Source organism: Physeter macrocephalus, chromosome 4 (genome assembly GCF_002837175.3).
Source record: "Physeter macrocephalus isolate SW-GA chromosome 4, ASM283717v5, whole genome shotgun sequence".
Lineage (NCBI taxonomy): Eukaryota > Metazoa > Chordata > Mammalia > Artiodactyla > Physeteridae > Physeter > Physeter macrocephalus.
In genome coordinates, this window is record NC_041217.1 from 67,076,088 (window position 1) to 67,093,086 (window position 16,999).

A 16,999-nucleotide genomic window follows, 5' to 3' on the forward strand; every position below is an offset into this window, starting at 1 on the left:
GTCTCTTCAACATAGTGATTTACTTTCCTTCAGATATATGCCAAGAAGTGGAATGACTGGATCATATGGTAGTTCTATTTTTAATTTTTTGAGGAACTTCCATACTGTTTTCCACAGTGCTAGTACCAATTTGCATTCACACCAACAGTGCACAAGTGTTCACTTCTCTCCACATCCTCACCAACACTTGCTATCTCTTGTCTTTTTGATCACGGACATTCTAACATGTGTGAGATGACTTCTTATTGTGATTTTGATTTCCATTACCCTAGTAATTAATGATTGTGAGAACCTGTTCATTTACTTGTTGTCCATTAGTAAATCTTCTTTGGAAAAATGATTGGTGAAAGATGTTACCTCAGTATGGATTTAATTTTCATTTCTCTTATGATGAGTGAGGAGGAAGGGACTGGGTTTTGAAACAGGAAAAAAAGGCATGAAAGCCCCTGTGATGATAAAGACCTTGAGTGTATATCCAATTATTTCCTCTGTTATGCACCAAAATATCCTCACACCAAGCTTAGTACCCAATTTCCTCTTTCATGAGTAAAAGTTCTCTCCTCAACTGCCATAATTCTCAAAAAAATTATACATCAAATGGCCTGAGTTCACGCAAGAGAAACTGGGGTTTGAAAGCATATCTCTCTGATACAAGCTCCTCCACTTGTATGTCACTCCTCCATACAAGTGACAGTTAGTGTCACTCCATTACACTACATTAAACCAAGAGCAGAGCAGTGGGACTTCCAAGGAAGAACAAAAATCTGCTACAGGAAAGTTCAATGTAAGACAAATCCCCAAGAGTGGGTAGACAGCTGGTAAGCAAATCAGTAAGATAAAATAATCATCGGAGTTAAGAAGGCATTACGAGAAATAAGGATGAGTCCTGAGCACACGGTTCTATTGTTATAGATAGGTACTTGAGATATGTACAAATTCTTATAGATATTTGGATAAGGCAGGTGAATAGGGAGAGAAATTTACATATAGTTCACACTAATTGACATTGCGTGATGGTAATTGTTAAAGTTAAGTAAACGTAATTCAATTTAAAACATTGGATTATAGATATGTTTACATGGCTTCTCTATGAAATTAATTAATTAATAGCTAATTAAGTAATACTATGTAGGTATTGACACTAAATTTAGTCACATGGTCACAGATAGCTACAAGGCAGGCTAGGAAAAATAGCCTTTAGCTAGGCAGTCATGTACTCAGTTAAAAATTTTACTACTCTAAATCAAGGATTGACAAACTATAGCTGGCGATCAAATCTTGCCAGTGTCTCTTTTTGTAAATAAAGATTTATTTGAACATAAAACAATACTATGTAGGATGGTTTAGTTGCTCAAAAAGCCTTGGAGGAAATGGGGCAATATTGGTCAAAGGGTACAAACTTCCAGTTATATGATGAATAAGTTTTGGGAATCTGATGTACAGCATGGTGATTACAATTAATATTGATAATACTGTATTATATACTTGAAAGTTGATACAAGAGTAGATCTTATATGTCCTCACAACAGTAAAGAAATGGTAAGCATGTGACAAGATGGCAGTATTAGCTAATGCTATGGTAGTTATCATTTGCAACGTACCAGATTAACACATTGCACACCTTAAACTTACACAATGTTATATGTCAATTATGTCTCAACAAAGCTGGGGAAAAAAGGCCTTAGAAATTACTCTTAAGACTAATTCTGATTCTCAGATAACAGAAACCATCTTTTCCAAACATATCAGTTGACCAAGGTAGAAAAGGCTCAGCAGAAAAAAAGAGATTTTTCTCATCAACACCAGGTTGTCTAAAGGGGGCTAAGTGTCCCTGGCTAGATAGACTTTTCTTGGTCATCACTGCTGTCCTGCAGGATGGAAACTTCAAAGGACCTGAGACTCTTCAAACCCAAGCCTAATATATTCTTTTCTTCCACCTGGAGAAGTATCCCTGCACTAATTTTTCATATCCAGATATCCCTCCCACACGCACCAGCTCCTTCCCCAAAAGGCACGATGCTTGAGGATGTTAAAAGTGGCCTTTGTTCACCAGTGGCTAGGAGCCTTAGCCAGGGGATATTCCCCCCCAGCCATCCTCCCCCACAGCATCCAGTTGCTTTCTATTCCCAATGCTGTCTTACATTTCTCATGTCATATGACCCATAGACGTGTCCTACCTTCTCAATTGTTCCATTGCGTCTGGACATATTTGGATTCATTCAGCATCTGAACGGTTTGTAAGCACCTGTTCTGAGCTAAGCGTAGCATAATCATAGGCAGCTTCAGCAGAAAATGGGCATCCATTTCAGCCAAAAGCAGTGATGTGATCCCTGGAAGGGATGCCATGAGCCAGAGAAGGTAAAAATTGGTGATTTAGGGTGACATACAAGGCTGCAACCCAGTTCTGGGGAGCTTGTCTTTGGCATTGAGCTCGAGCCATGAACATCGTTGATTCCAGTGTGTACCCAAATGCACTTTAACCCACTTCTATGAGTCATACTTGGTCTATTTACAGGCTGAAAAGTCTTGGTCACTTCATCACCCCACCTCTCACATTTCCTGAATCTTGTGAGACTATTTGAGTCCCACAAGTACCTCATCTCACCCCCACCCACGAGCCAGAGAAGGAAGAGGCCATTTCCACAGGCTCCATTAGGCCAACTGCTTCCTCTTCTCTCCTCAGAGTTGTCCCTGAACTTGGGATATGAGAGGGCTCACCATGGATCTGCCTTATTACCACGGCCCTCTGTCCAAGCGCGACTGTGAGACCTTGCTGCTCAAGGAAGGGGTGGACGGCAACTTTCTGTTAAGAGACAGTGAGTCTATGCCCGGAGTCCTGTGCCTCTGTGTCTCGTGAGTAGCCTCATCTTCCACACATTTGGAACCTTATGCTAAATGTAGGACTGATAACCAAGTAGAAGAGAAATTCTACTTCACTGACTTCGCAGCCCCAACGAGCGGAATGAGAAATAGCTAGACACTGGCAGGAGGGGATGGAAGGAACGTGTCTGCCCAAGCTCTTCCACCTGCCCTTTTCTCCCTGGTGCAAATGCCATTCAAGCAATGAGCAGACTCTATGGGGCGGCAGAAGTGGGGGTGGTGAGGAGAAGAGTGCAGGAGGCGTGGGAACGGAGTGGGGAGGCAGAGAAGGTAGCCATGTGACAAAGGTCCTCTCCTATAGAGGTTGATTTATTTGGTATGGAAAAGACTAGGTGCCCTTTATAAAATTTTTATCTGAGAGGCCAACTTTTTACATGGATTCTGCTGGCTCCACTTGTGATTCTTAAAATACTAATAATATTTCAAATTTCGTTAGATTTGTAAAAGGCTTCAGCGTACATCATCTCCTTTCATCCTGCTTGTAGTCTATAAAGACAAGCCACCATTTTATAGATGAAGAAACAGAGACCTGGGATTTCTCAAAAAACTTGCTTGTGTTGCAATTCATCTGGTGGTTCCAAAGAGGCTGAGTTCAGTATGCAGGTCCAAGCCAGAGCATCAGAGCTACACTGCTGAAGGAACTTGTTTAGCCCAGTTTAGAAAGCAATCCTGAATAGATATCAGGGGAAATCTACTGTCTTTAAGGATTCTTGTCTTTGTGGAGACCACTGAAATTTTTCTTTACCTGTTATAGAAATTAAAACCCAAGTATCTCCATGAATGCGCTTCAGGGCTTCTTGGAATTCAGGAGCTATAAGGACAAAAGAGATTGTCATTACTAACAGAATAGCCAGGGATATATTTATTTCTCTATATGATACCGGGAATACAGATTTAAGAAAGGCAGCCTTAAGGTGTTAGCAGTTTGAATTTTCAAGTCACAGGTGATGTTGAGGGTGTTTTCATATATTTTTAGCCATTGTTAATTCCTCTTTTGAGAATTGCATAATCATATCCTTTACCCATTTTTAGCTTGAGTTGTTCCTCTTCTTACTGATTTTTTTCAGTTTCTATGTATGAAGGTAAAACTTTCTTTTTTCAAAAAAAAAGACAGACACAAGAAAACTACAGACCAATTTCAATTTCATTTACTATCAATTTTCAATAAACTACTAACAAAATGGAAGCCAGTAAAACATTAATGGAGAAAATATACTATGCTCAAGTATGGTCCAATCCAAGAAATCAAGGATGGTTCCCTGATAGGAAAATTATTAGTTTAATTACATATTAATAAGTCAGAGGTTACAAACTTCATAGCTGAGTCAAATTTGCTTAAAAGGTATTAGATAAAATTCAGCGTCAACCCCTCAATTAAACACACACTCATGTGTGCATATGAATGCACACACTTACATGCTCTTAACCATGTAGATCTAGAGAGATGCTTCCTTAAACAAAGGCCAGATGAAGCACTAGAAGAATTGCCCCCCAAATCATGAATGAGCCAAAGATGTTCATTATAAGCACTACTATGTAACATTTTCCGGGAGATGTTAGCAAGTGTAATTAGTCAAAGGAAATACATGTAAAAATTGAAAAGGAAGATGCAAAATTATTATTATTTGCAGTTGACATGACGTTATACCTGTGAAATATAGATTTAACTGAAAAGAAAAATTACTAAAAACTAAGAAAATCCAATAAGGATATCTGCTTATATTATTGAAATCTAAAAATTCAATAGCTTTTTCATACAGAAACAATAACCAGTAAGTAAATATAATAACACATCTCCTTTACATCAGCAAAAAATTAATAATACCCAGGAATAAATGTAATATGAAATGTACAAAATTAAATAGTTAATGGGGAGATTACTAGACGACTTCAGTGAAGGGAAGGATTCGGTTTGAAAGCACATCAGTTCACCATAATTAATCATAAATTCAGTATGTTTCCAGTGAAAAATCAACAGAATTTAAAATTTTTTCTTCAAAGATAGTAAAGTTTATCCAGGTGGGAAATGAAACACAAGGAACCTGTCAGAGAGCCAGAAAACTTTTTAATAAAAAAGAGGGACTAGTTGTACCAAATATTAAAATACATTTTAAAACTACAGTAACTACTACAGTAATTAAAAGAGTTTAGTACTGAGAGATCAATGGAATCGAATATAGAATCTGGTAGAAATAAAGCCAAATACGTATGGAATTTAGCATATGCATAAAAGAGCATTTCAAATCAATGAGGAAAAGATGAGTGATAATTGTGTTGGGAGACCTGGCTGGTCACTTAGAAAAAAATAAACCTGAATCCCTTTCTTACTTCTTGAAGTAAAATTAATTCAAATTGGTTCTAATACAGAACTTATTTTTCTAAATGAAACCGTGTGTACTAGAAGAAAACGTGAACTATTAAAAAATATTCCTGGAATTGAGAAAGACTTCCTAACAAGATATAAAACACAGAAACCAAGAAAATATTGCTAAATATGACCATTATAACAAAAAATTGTTGTTAAAAAAAAACTTATTGACAAACCAACAGAAAAAATCAAAACTTCATTAACATATAATGAAGCTTTTAAAAAACAATAGAAAACTAGGTAAAATGCAAGAGGAGGAGATTCTCTGAAATGGAATGTGAAAAAGAAAGATAAGAAAAAATGCTAGATCTCACTCATAACTAAAAAAACACAAATTAAAAGAATAATGTGGGCTTCCCTGATAGCGCAGTGGTTAAGAATCCACCTGCCAATGCAGGAGACCGGGGTTCGAGCCCTGGTCCAGGAAGATCCCACATGCCGCAGAGCAACTAAGCCCGTGTGCCTTAACTACTGAGCCTACGCTCCTAGAGCCCACGAGCCACAACTACGGAGCCCAAGTGCCACAAATACTGAAGCCTGGCGCCTAGAGCCCGTGCTCCGCAACAAGAGAAGCCACGGCAATGAGAAGCCTGCTCACAGCGACGAAAAGTAGCCCCCGCTCATCACAACTAGAGAAAGCCTGCGCACAGCAGCAAAGACCTAACTGAGCCATAAATAAATAAATACATTTATTTATTTAAAAATAAATAAAAAAGAATAATGTGATACTATTTTTACCTCTTCAAGGGTTTAGAATTAAAAATATGAAAATAACCCAGAGGAAATTCAACTGCTGGGAAGCACAAGTGCTTGCACATGCTAAATACAGCCTCTTTGGATAGAAATGTGGTCAAAACATAAAATGCACAGGTATAACCTTTGACCCAAAATTTCATTAATAAAAATGTATCTTATAGTTATTACTGCATAAGTATGTGCAAATTGACATTAACAAGATTGAGTAAATCCATATATGGTATGAAAAAATCTCCAAGATCTATTGTTGTGTGAAAAAGGCAAGATGCAAAGTATGATCCCATCTGTGTAAAAAAAAAAAAGTATGCCTATATCCCTGTATATTCATAAACAATTTTTGAAAGTTATATAAGAAACATAATAGTGGTTACAGCTGGGAAATTTAGGGGGAATAAATAGGAAAAAAAGTTGTGGATTCATTCTTTTTATTTGATAACTTTTTCACACTGTTTAAATGCTTACATGCATGTATTACTTTGGTAATTTAAAAAAATGTTTATAAAAATGTACTGACTCCCTACTCAATCCCTACTCAATCCCTATTCAAACACTGTGCTAAGGCCTGGGGAGATTCTAAGGAGATTCCAATAGGGGACTTGCAATTTTTTTCAACATGTAAATAAATAAAATAAGGGTAAGACAATGTTATACAAATTCAAGGACAGAGGAGATGAGCAGGAAAGTCTTCTTAGAGGAGGTGGTATTTGAGCTGGGATTTAAAAGAGTGGATAAGATTTGGTTACACAGAAATGGGATGGAAGGCATTGTAGGTTGGGGAAAAGGCAGGAACATAGGTCTAGAAATAGGATATTTTAAAACACATAAGAATCGTACAGGGTTCTGGAAAGGTAGTTTGGAAACCAACTTTTGGAAAAGTCAGTTTGGGGTAATATTATGGGGTCTTAAAAGAATGATTCTGTAGCTAATGGGGAAACATGGATGGTTTCTAATCAGGGAAATGACAAGACTGGTGCTGAGTTTTAGGAACTCCAGTCTAATAAGGAGAGTGTACTGAAGTTGGCAGATGATGATGGCAATACAGATTGCTGTGTGTCTAAATGGGAGATGGTGAGGAACTAGATACGGTGGGGCAAGCAGTGAGAATGGAGATTAGAAGAAGTTGCAAGAGATGTGATAGAGACAGGAGAGACCTTGGTCAAGATTTCAGGGTAGGTAGTCAACACTGGGATTCTCTTTAAAAATTGACATTTATGCTCAACTGTTCTGTGATACATCATCCTAGCTTATATATTCATTCAAAGCAAAATTCATTGAGAAATGTAATACAAATAATAATAAGTAATCAAATGGAGAGGCAGAAATAAATATTTGTTAAACACCTGCACTTGATCAGGGCTCACCCTCTTCCCTGCCCACGTCACTAAAAGGCAAACAAAATTTCAGCCACCCTCAAGCTTAAGGCTCAGATCAAATGGTCCCCATCAAAATGGCCTTTTTCATAATTCTTGTGAAATTTTGTTATCACAAAGATCAGACAGACCATTCAGTTGTTCAACAGTTATTTAAAGTCTCCCATGTCAAGCACTATGGTAGACACTCAGTTGATGCCTTCAACACAGCTCAGAGTCTAGTGGGGAAAATAAAGAAGTAAAAGGACACTGTGACGTGTGTGATAACTGATGACTGAGGGCAAGGAGTGATTCATTCATCAAGGAGTAGAGAGCCTACATGGGAGCTGGGACTTGGAGGATGACTAGAACCTTCATTCATTCATTCAACAAGCACACACTGAGCGCCTATTATGTTCCAGGCATGTTCCTATGCATTCGTGAAACAGTACCGGCACTAGTCCTGCCTTCATGAAATGACATTCCAGTGAGAGGAGACAATACAGTGAAAACAAAACAGAGTATTACAGGTAGTCTTCTTTAGGTTGGGTACAGGAAAGATTCCTCTGAGAAGGTCACATAAAGCAATTCATATTCCAGTATACAACCCTAAGTAAGCAAAGCCCAAATTATCTACAACACAAGCGTTAGACTGTTTTTCTACATCTGTGCAGCAAGAGCCACTATGAAGGTGCTTTCTATGAGTCAAAAATTGCGCTAAGCATGTTACATCAATCATCTCATTTATCTTTTGTAAAGCCATCTTCCATAGGTGATACATCCCTATTTTGCGGGAAAAGAAATGGAGCTTCTTATTAACTAAAGTGTCCAAGGTCAAACTGTTAATATGTTGTTATGTTCCCTCTCTTAGCAATGTCCCCAGTTCCACTGAAATGTGTTCAAGGTGGTACCCTTGGAATTGTGTTATAAAGTGCCCAAGCAGGGCACTTAAGGGCTTGGCAGTAGATCCTAATATGTAGAATTTGCATTCTGCTTCCTAGAAATGAGCTACCCTTTCTTCTTTGCTGTGTTAGAATGGCAATATGCCAACTTTCATGCTTTCACAGATCTAAATGTAGATATTATGGAGAAGGTTAGAAATAATGGAAGGAAGTCACAGAGGAGAGTTGGCCTAGCAGCATATAGCACTGACCAGAAAGCTATGTATGTGGTAACCATGGACAGGAAATGTTACTTGATCTCACAGCCTTATAGAGTGTGAAAACACCAATGTGCAAAACACTGTCTGTGTAGGCGACATTGTGAGTGTTAGAAGTTGAAACTGGGTCTGGCTTTATAATCAGCAGAGTCAAAATGGAATAGATACTCGGAGATGCAAGGAATTCACCTGCAGTTATGAAGGCAAAGGAGGCACTTTCTGTAGTCATATATAGGAAGGCTGCAGATGAGAAGAACCCAAGCCCTGACTTAAGGCAGGTCCTCACCGAGGAGGAAACAACAGGAAGAGTGAATGAGAGAGAACCCGAGTCATTTTCAGCTCTCAGATTCTGAGATCTTTGGAAAGACTTGAGTTCAGAAAGAAAAAAAAAATTCAAACTTTTTTGTTGTTTTAGAAAAATCAAATGTTGAGAAAGGTATAAAAAAGAGAGCAGAAATTATCTCACTCTCATCACTCAGAAATCACCTTTTCTCATCTCTCCAGACTGTTCTCTATTCATATGCATGTATAAGCAAATATTATATATGTACCTAAACGGTTCATTATATATATGATCATCTGCAACCCTTTTTTTCAGTGTATAATGGGTATCTTTCCACTTCAGAGAAAGCCAATACACATCATCCTTTCATGATTGCTTATTATTTTATTGATTGCATATATCATAATTTATACATAACTATACATTTAGGTTATTTCCAATTTGGTCCAATGGACCCAATGTAATTTGAGAAGATTAACATTTTTGTGCTTACATCTTTGAGAGTTTGCCCAACTCTCTCCTCAGGATAATATCCTAAACATTTTAACATTTTTACACACATTGACAAATTAGTACAACAAAAGGTTATATGGATGCACACTCCAATCAATACCAGTGAGAAAGCCAGAAGCTAAAAGTCTTAAAACATTCTGTATTGACTTGTAACTGTTTTTTTCATCATCTTAGCAGTATGTTTCAAAGAACAGAAGTTCTTGATTTTGATGAAGTCAAATTTATCATGTTTTTCTTTTATGAATTGTGATTTCAGTGTTGTATATAATAAACCCTTGCTTAATGCAATTCACAAAGATTTTCTCCTTGATTTCTTCTAGAGTTGTATGCTTTTAACTTTCACATTTAGTATAGCCTATTCTGATTTAATTTTTGCAATCTGGGGTAAGGTTGGGGTTGGTGTTTTATTAAATATGGTCACCTATTTGTTCCAGCTCATTTGTTGAACAGACTATCCTTTATCCCAATAAATTACTTTGGTGCCTTTGTAAAATCAAAAACTATTGACTATATAAGTTTGGATCTATTTCTAAGCTCTCATCATGGATCTTTTTTTTTTGTCTTTATGCAAATTCTGTATTGTGTTGATTACTATCACTTTATAATAAATCTTGAAATAAGATGGTTTAAATCACCCAACTTTTTCAGGGTTATTTTGGCTATGTTAGGCCCTTTACATTTCCATACATATTTTAGATTCAGCTTTTCAACTACCCTCCCCCACCAACACACACACAGACTGATGACATTTAGATTGAGATTGCATGAATCTAGAGATCAATCTGGGGAGAACTAACATGGTAATATTAATTCTTCTGATCCATGAACATAGTTTAATCTCTTCATTCATTCATATCTTTTAAAATTTCTCTCAGAAATGTTTTGGAACAGGTCTTGTACATATTTTGTCAAATTTATCCCGAAGATTTCATACACTTGATGTTATTTTAAATGATATCAGATTTTAATGATTTAAAATTTTAAATTACTTTATTTTCACTTTCCACTTGTTCAATGCAAGTGAATGGAAACACAGTTGATTTTCATATACTGAACTTGTATCATGAAACCTTGCTAAACTCACTTATTGGCCCAGTGGCTTTTTTTGTAGAATCTCTGTATGATTTTCTACATGCCATCTGCAATTAAAGATGGTTTTATTTCTTCCATGCCAATTTTTCTGTTCCATTTTTTTCTTGCCTTATTGCACTAGCTAAGACTTCCAAAACAATGTAGAATAGAAGTGATGAGTGCAAAAATCCTTGTCATTTTCTGATCTTGGGGTAAAACTATTCAATCTTTTCCCACTAACTACATCTTTAGCCCTCCTGTTCCTAGTAAGGCTGAGAGTTTTTTTCTGCATCAACTGAAATGGTAGTATGAATTTTTGTTTCTTGTCTGTTAATCAACAGATTAAATTTTCTAGATTCCACATGTAAGTGATACCATGCAGCATTTATCTTTCTCTGTCTAGCATGGTTGAATAATATTCTATTGTTTATATATACCGCATCTTCTTTATCCATTCTTCAGTTGATGGGCACTTGGGTTGCTTCCTTATCTTGGCTTTTGTGAGTAATGTTGCAATAAACATGGAGTACAGATATCTCTTTGATATCTTGTTTTCATTCCCTTTGACTGTATACTCAGAAGTTGGATTACTGGATCATAATTTTTACTTTCTTGAGGAACCTCCATACTGTTTTCCATAGTGGTTGCACCAATTTACATTCCCACCAACAGTGCACAAGTGTTCCCTTCTCTCCACATCCTCACCTATACTTGATATCTCTTGTCTTTTTGATGATAGCCATTCTAACACATGTGAGGTGACATCTCATTGTGATTCTGATTTCAATTTCCCTGATGATTAGAGATATTGAGTTCCTTTTAAAGTACCTGTTGGCCATTTGTATATCTTTTTGGGAAAAACATGTATGCTTTATGTATTTTGAAACAAACATTTAGGTGCATAAACATTTAGAGTTGTTATATCCTCTCGATTAATTGACCCCTTTATCTTTTTGAAAACCCCGCTTCTTTATTCCTGGTTATAGTCATTGCTCTGAGCTGACATTGCTAGCTTTCTTTTTATTAGTGTTAATAGTATATACTTTCCCCATAAATTGACTTTTAATCTAGTTGTGTTTTCATTTTTATATCAGGTCTCTTGTAAGAATCATACCCCTGAGTCTTGCTTTTTTATCCAATCTGACAATAACTTCCCTTTAATAGGGATGATTAGGCCATTTGTATTTAATGTGATCATTAATATGACTGTGTTTAAATCTACTGTCTTGGTATTTATTTTCTATTTGTCCCATCTGTTCTTCTTTTCCCCTTTCTGCCTACTTTGGAATTGATTGAATATTTAAATTATTTCCAAATTATCTCTTTTGCAGGCTTGCTACCTATAATTCTTTGTTTTTTGGTAGTTTATTTAGTCTTTATAGTATTCATGTTTAACTTATTATAACCTATATTTGAGTAATATTATACCACTTCACCTATAATACAAGAACCTTACAATAATATCCTTTCATTTCTCCCACACTCTAATCAAGCTTTTGTGCTCTTATTGTCATCCATTTTACTTCTATATATTTTATTACCCCTACAGTAGATTGTTATTACTTTTACTTTTAGCAATCAATTATCTTTTAAAGTGATTTTAAATATAAGAAAAATATTTTTTTTCTTTACCCACATAATTACTATTTCTGGTACTCTTCTTTCCTTTGTATGTACCAGGGTTTCTCAACTTTGGTGTTATTGAAATTTGGGGCCAGCTAATTCTTTGCTGAGGGGAATGCCCTGTGCAACTTGTGATGACTAAAAATATCTCTAGACATTGCCAAAAGTCACTCCTAGTTGAGAAATATTAATATTGTTTCAGATTTTCACCTGGTACCATTTTCTGTCTGTCTAAAGGACTTCCTGTAACATTTCCTGTAGTGCATATATACTGGTGTAAATTATTTCAGCTTTTGTGTATTTGAAAATGTCTTCTTTTCACCTTCAGTTTTTGAAAGATTTTCCCTGGATATAGATTTCTAGGTTAATTTTTTCTTTCAATACCCTTAAGATTTTGTTCCAATATTTCCTGACTTGCAGCGTTTCTGATAAGAAATTTGCTGTCCTTATATTTGTTCTTCTGTAAGTATGTATTTTTTTTCTTCACTTGCTTTTGAGATTTTCTCTTTATCATTGGTTTTAGGCAATTTGATTGTGATGTACCTTTGTGTAATTTTCTTTGTGTTTCTTGAGTTTGGGGTGCATTTAATTTTTTGTACATGTGGGTTTATAATTTTCATCAAACTTAGAAAATTTTTGTCTGTTGTTTCTTTAAATAGTTTTGTTCCCACTCAGGGAATTTAATTACAGGTATATTAGGCTACCCAAAGTTGTTCCACATTTCACAAGTTCTCTATTTTTTTCAGTCTTTTTTTCTCTCTGATTTTCATTTTGGATAGTTTCTACTGCTTTGTCTTCAAGTTCACTAATTTCTGTCTTCTGCAATGTGAAATTTGCTGCTAATCCCATCCAGTGAATTCTTCATTTTATACAATGTAGTTTTTATCTCTAGAAGTTTAATTTGGGTATTTCTTTAATATCATCCATGTTTCTCCTTAGCAAGCTCTCTTTTCTCTAGATTCTCGAACATCTGATATAATAATAACAACTGTATTAATGTCTTTGTCTACCAAGGTAGAGCCTTATGTCTCCCTAAGTTGACGAAATAGAGCTAGGAGTCCAGGAAGGCCAAGGTGCCTAGAGTTTATGGGGGTGAGAACACAGAAGGAAAGATACACTAAGAAAGAGCTCCTGGGATCTGCAGAGGGGTTCCTTGAATCTTCAGCTTAGTGTTGAATAGCTCATGTGCATGAGGTAAATAACCAGGCTAGGTAAAAAAAAAAATCACCCTAAAAGCCAAGGGAACAATCTCTGGAGCTCACACTGGTCTGGAAATAGTTTGTATTCTCACCAGAGTAGAAAATTTTATAATTCATGGACCTCAGTTAGAATAATCAGAAGCATATTGACTCAGTAGTGGGATAGAATTAGCTCTGAACTAAAGGCTGCTCTTGTCTCACCTAAAAAAGATTTAAAACAAGTCTCCAAAAGATTGAACTATTTCCAAGTAGCTTAACTGTACCCTAGAAAAAAGTTCAAGAATCTTTATAGGAAAATGAGAATATCCAGGAGCATAAAGATAAAATTTGCTACTTCTGGCATCCAATCAAAATTTACCAGGTATGGGGACTTTCCTCATGGTCCAGTGGTTAAGACTCCATGCTCCCAATGCAGGGGGCAAGGGTTCGATCCCTTGTTGGGGAGCTAAGATCCCACATGTTGCATGGTGCGGCCTAAAAACAACAAAAACAAACAAAAACAAAATTTACCAAGTATGAATAGAGGCAGGAAATACAATCCATAATGAGGAGAAATGTTAATCAATAGAAACAGACCCAGAAATGAACCAACATCATTTATAATTCAATGCAACTCAGAAAACAGTTATTGAGAATGTATTGTAACATTGGCAATGGTGCTAGAGTGAACAAAGCAGACATTATTCTAGCCCGAGTATGAACTACAGATGAGGAAATGGATAATTAAAATTCGGTATGATAAGTATGTTTTGATAGTAATGGACTACTTTATCCAAAGTTTCCCCTCCTTTCCCCCTGATGGAATGCCCCACCCCAGGGTGTCTTACCTGAAGCACTAGGTGCTTTGAATCAATTCAGCTGCCTTTCTCCACCAAGTCTTTGAGCAAAGCCTGGATGGCAGAGGTGACATGTGGCTGGTTATCGTGATATTGCAGTATGTGGATAGTGAGGTTAAGTGAGACCTGTTAAGACAGGAATACATACACCGATTAAACCCCATCTACAAATCATTCCTCTTCTCTCCCCATGAGAATCAGCCTGAAGTCACCCCATCCCCCATTCCATCCTCTTAAAAGCACAGGGGAAAAATCAGGTATATAAATTTTAAGACTATATTCATTTTAGGTCTGTTTTTTGAAAAATCTAAAAATTTTCTTGAATATTGAAAAAAGTAAAACCACTCTAAAAGAGAATTATTAGAGAATTAAAACATAGCCTTTACCACAAAATAGTGTACTTCAAAAGAGGTGAGGTTGTTGGCAAAAATAATAAATACTTGGTGGTGGGCCCTTTTTATCTGTTTAATTGTTTTGCTTTTGTGTTTGGATAAAGGCTGTTTCAGAGCAGTCAGTAAGCATCTGGAAACTAGAAAGTTAACCACTGTGATTACTAAAGGCTTAAATAACAAACTCTGTAGCTTGTTTTCAGTAAAGAGATATCAGCTCCCACAAAGAGCCAAAATCTTCATAATAGATTTTTTTCAAAGTTGCAGAACAAGAGATGTTTGTTGAAGATCAACAAATCATAGGAAAAGATTTACTTAGCCTATTCTTACATCTTTAGCATTTCCCATCTAGTATAAACAGACAGAGCTTTTCCAACAGATTGAAAAATTTGCACCAAAACCCGTCAGAACTCAATGGTGACACCACTGATACCCCTCCCTCCCTGGCTTCCTCCCTCTCCCTCCCTCCCTTGTTCTTTTATCTTTAATCTCAAAATTGCACTAAAAAAGCTATTTTACTTTAAACTTTCATTATTAATTATAATTTAATAAGTTTTATAGAGTATGTGTTATTTTTGAATACTGTAATTTGATTAAGTTAATCTAATAATAGTTCATATTAGAAAATATGTATTTTTCATTAATTTACACTTTTATTTGTAATTTATGATATACTTATTTTCAAAGTATATTTAAATGTAATAAATACATAGTTTCACTGATCTTTGTTTTATAATAAGTAATAAAATATTGGCATTGTCAGTTTTGTTTCAGTAGTGCCAATTGGAAAGAGTAGACACTTGGGCTCATGGATTATACACATTTCAACTTTACTAAATTTTGCCAAATTGTTCTCCAAGATATTCGTATCTAATTGCACCCCAATTAGTAGTATATAAAACCTTCTTTAGCTCCAAATCACAGCCAATATTTTGAATTAGTTAACTCTTACATCATTGCCAATCTGGTATGAATTTTATCTAATGTGGTTTCATTTCTATTTCCCTAATTGTTAGTGAAGTGAAGCACATTTTCATATGTTTACTGGCCATTGTACTTGTCTTTTTCTTATTGTACATTAATGTTCCCATTTTATCAATATATTAGGGTTGCAATTATCTTCTCCCAATTTGCGGACTTCTTCACTTTGTTAATAGTATATTTTGATAAATAGAAGTTTTAATTTTAATATAGTGAGTTTATTAATCTTATCTTTTGGCTTGTACTTTTTGTGATTTAAGAATTCCTTCCTTAACTCAAGGTTATTAAGTCGGTCACTTACATTTCTCCCAAGCTTAGTGTTTTGTTTTTTCATAATTGGATCTTCAATTAGAGTGTGAAGTAGGAATCCAATTTTATTTGTTTACACATGAAAACATTACGATTACCATTTAAAAAACAGTCTATCCCCTTCTCATTCATCTGCTATGCCAGCTCTGTCCTGTATCAAGTTTTTATACATATATGGTTCTGTTTCTGGGCTATTTTAGTCCATTAATGTCTTCTTGACTCCAGAGCCAGTTTCTCACTATCTTTTATTTTTAATACATCTTTATTGGAGTATAATTGCTTCACAATGCTATGTTAGTTTCTGTTGTACAACAAAGTGAATCAGCCATATGCATACATATATCCCCATATCCCCTCCCTCGTGAGCCTCCCTCCCACCCGCCCTATCCCACCCCTCTAGGTGGTCACAAAGCACCGAGCTGATCTCCCTGTGGGATACAACTACATCCCACTAGCTATCTATTTTACATTTGGTAATGTATATATGTAAATGCTACTCTGTCACTTCGTTCCAGCTTACCTTTCCCCTTCTCCGTGTCCTCAAGTCCATTCTCTATGTAAGCGTCTTTATTCCTGTCCTGCCCCTATGTTCGTAGGAACCATCTTTTTTTTTTAGATTCCATATTTATGTGTTAGCATACAGTATTTGTTTTTCACTTTCTGACTTACTTCACTCTGTATGACAGACTCTAGGTCCATCCACCTCACTACAAATAACTAAATTTTGTTCCTTTTTTACAGCTGAGTAATATTCCACTATATATATGTGCCACAACTTTATCCATTCATCTGTGGATGGACACTTAGGTTGCTTCCATGTCCTGGCTATTGTAAATAGTGTGTCAGTGAATATTTTGGTACATGACTCTTTTTGAATTATGGTTTTCTCAGGGTATATGCCCAGGAGTGGGATTGCTGGGTCATATGGTAGTTCTATTTGTATTTTTTTAAGGAACTTCCATACTGTTCTCCATAGTGGCTGTATCAATTTACATTCCCATCAAAAGTGTAAGAAGTTTCCCTTTTCTCCACACCCTCTCCAGCATTTATCGTTTGTAGACTTTTTGATGATGGCCATTCTGACCTGTGTGAGGTGATACCTCATTAGTTTTGATTTGCATTTCTCTAATGTTTAGTGATGTTGAGCATCCTTTCATGTGTTTGTTGGCAATCTGTATATCTTCTTTGAAGAAATGTCTATTTAGGTCTTCTGCCCATTTTTGGATTGGGTTGTTTGTTTTTTTCATATTGAGCTGCATGAGCTGCTTGTATATTTTGGAGAT

The 16,999-nt window shown here is 35.9% G+C and overlaps 1 protein-coding gene across 1 annotated transcript in view; it reads left to right on the plus strand.

The window, feature by feature from the left end:
• Positions 1-2,593: 2,593 nt before the first annotated feature.
• Positions 2,594-16,999, plus strand: part of SH2D1B (SH2 domain containing 1B) — a 27,742-nt gene continuing 13,336 nt past the window's right edge. The window contains exon 1 of the mRNA XM_007109769.2: positions 2,594-2,853. Within this exon, the coding sequence (XP_007109831.1) occupies positions 2,705-2,853 (149 nt within the window). The 5' untranslated portion in view covers positions 2,594-2,704. The remainder of the gene's footprint in view (positions 2,854-16,999) is intronic.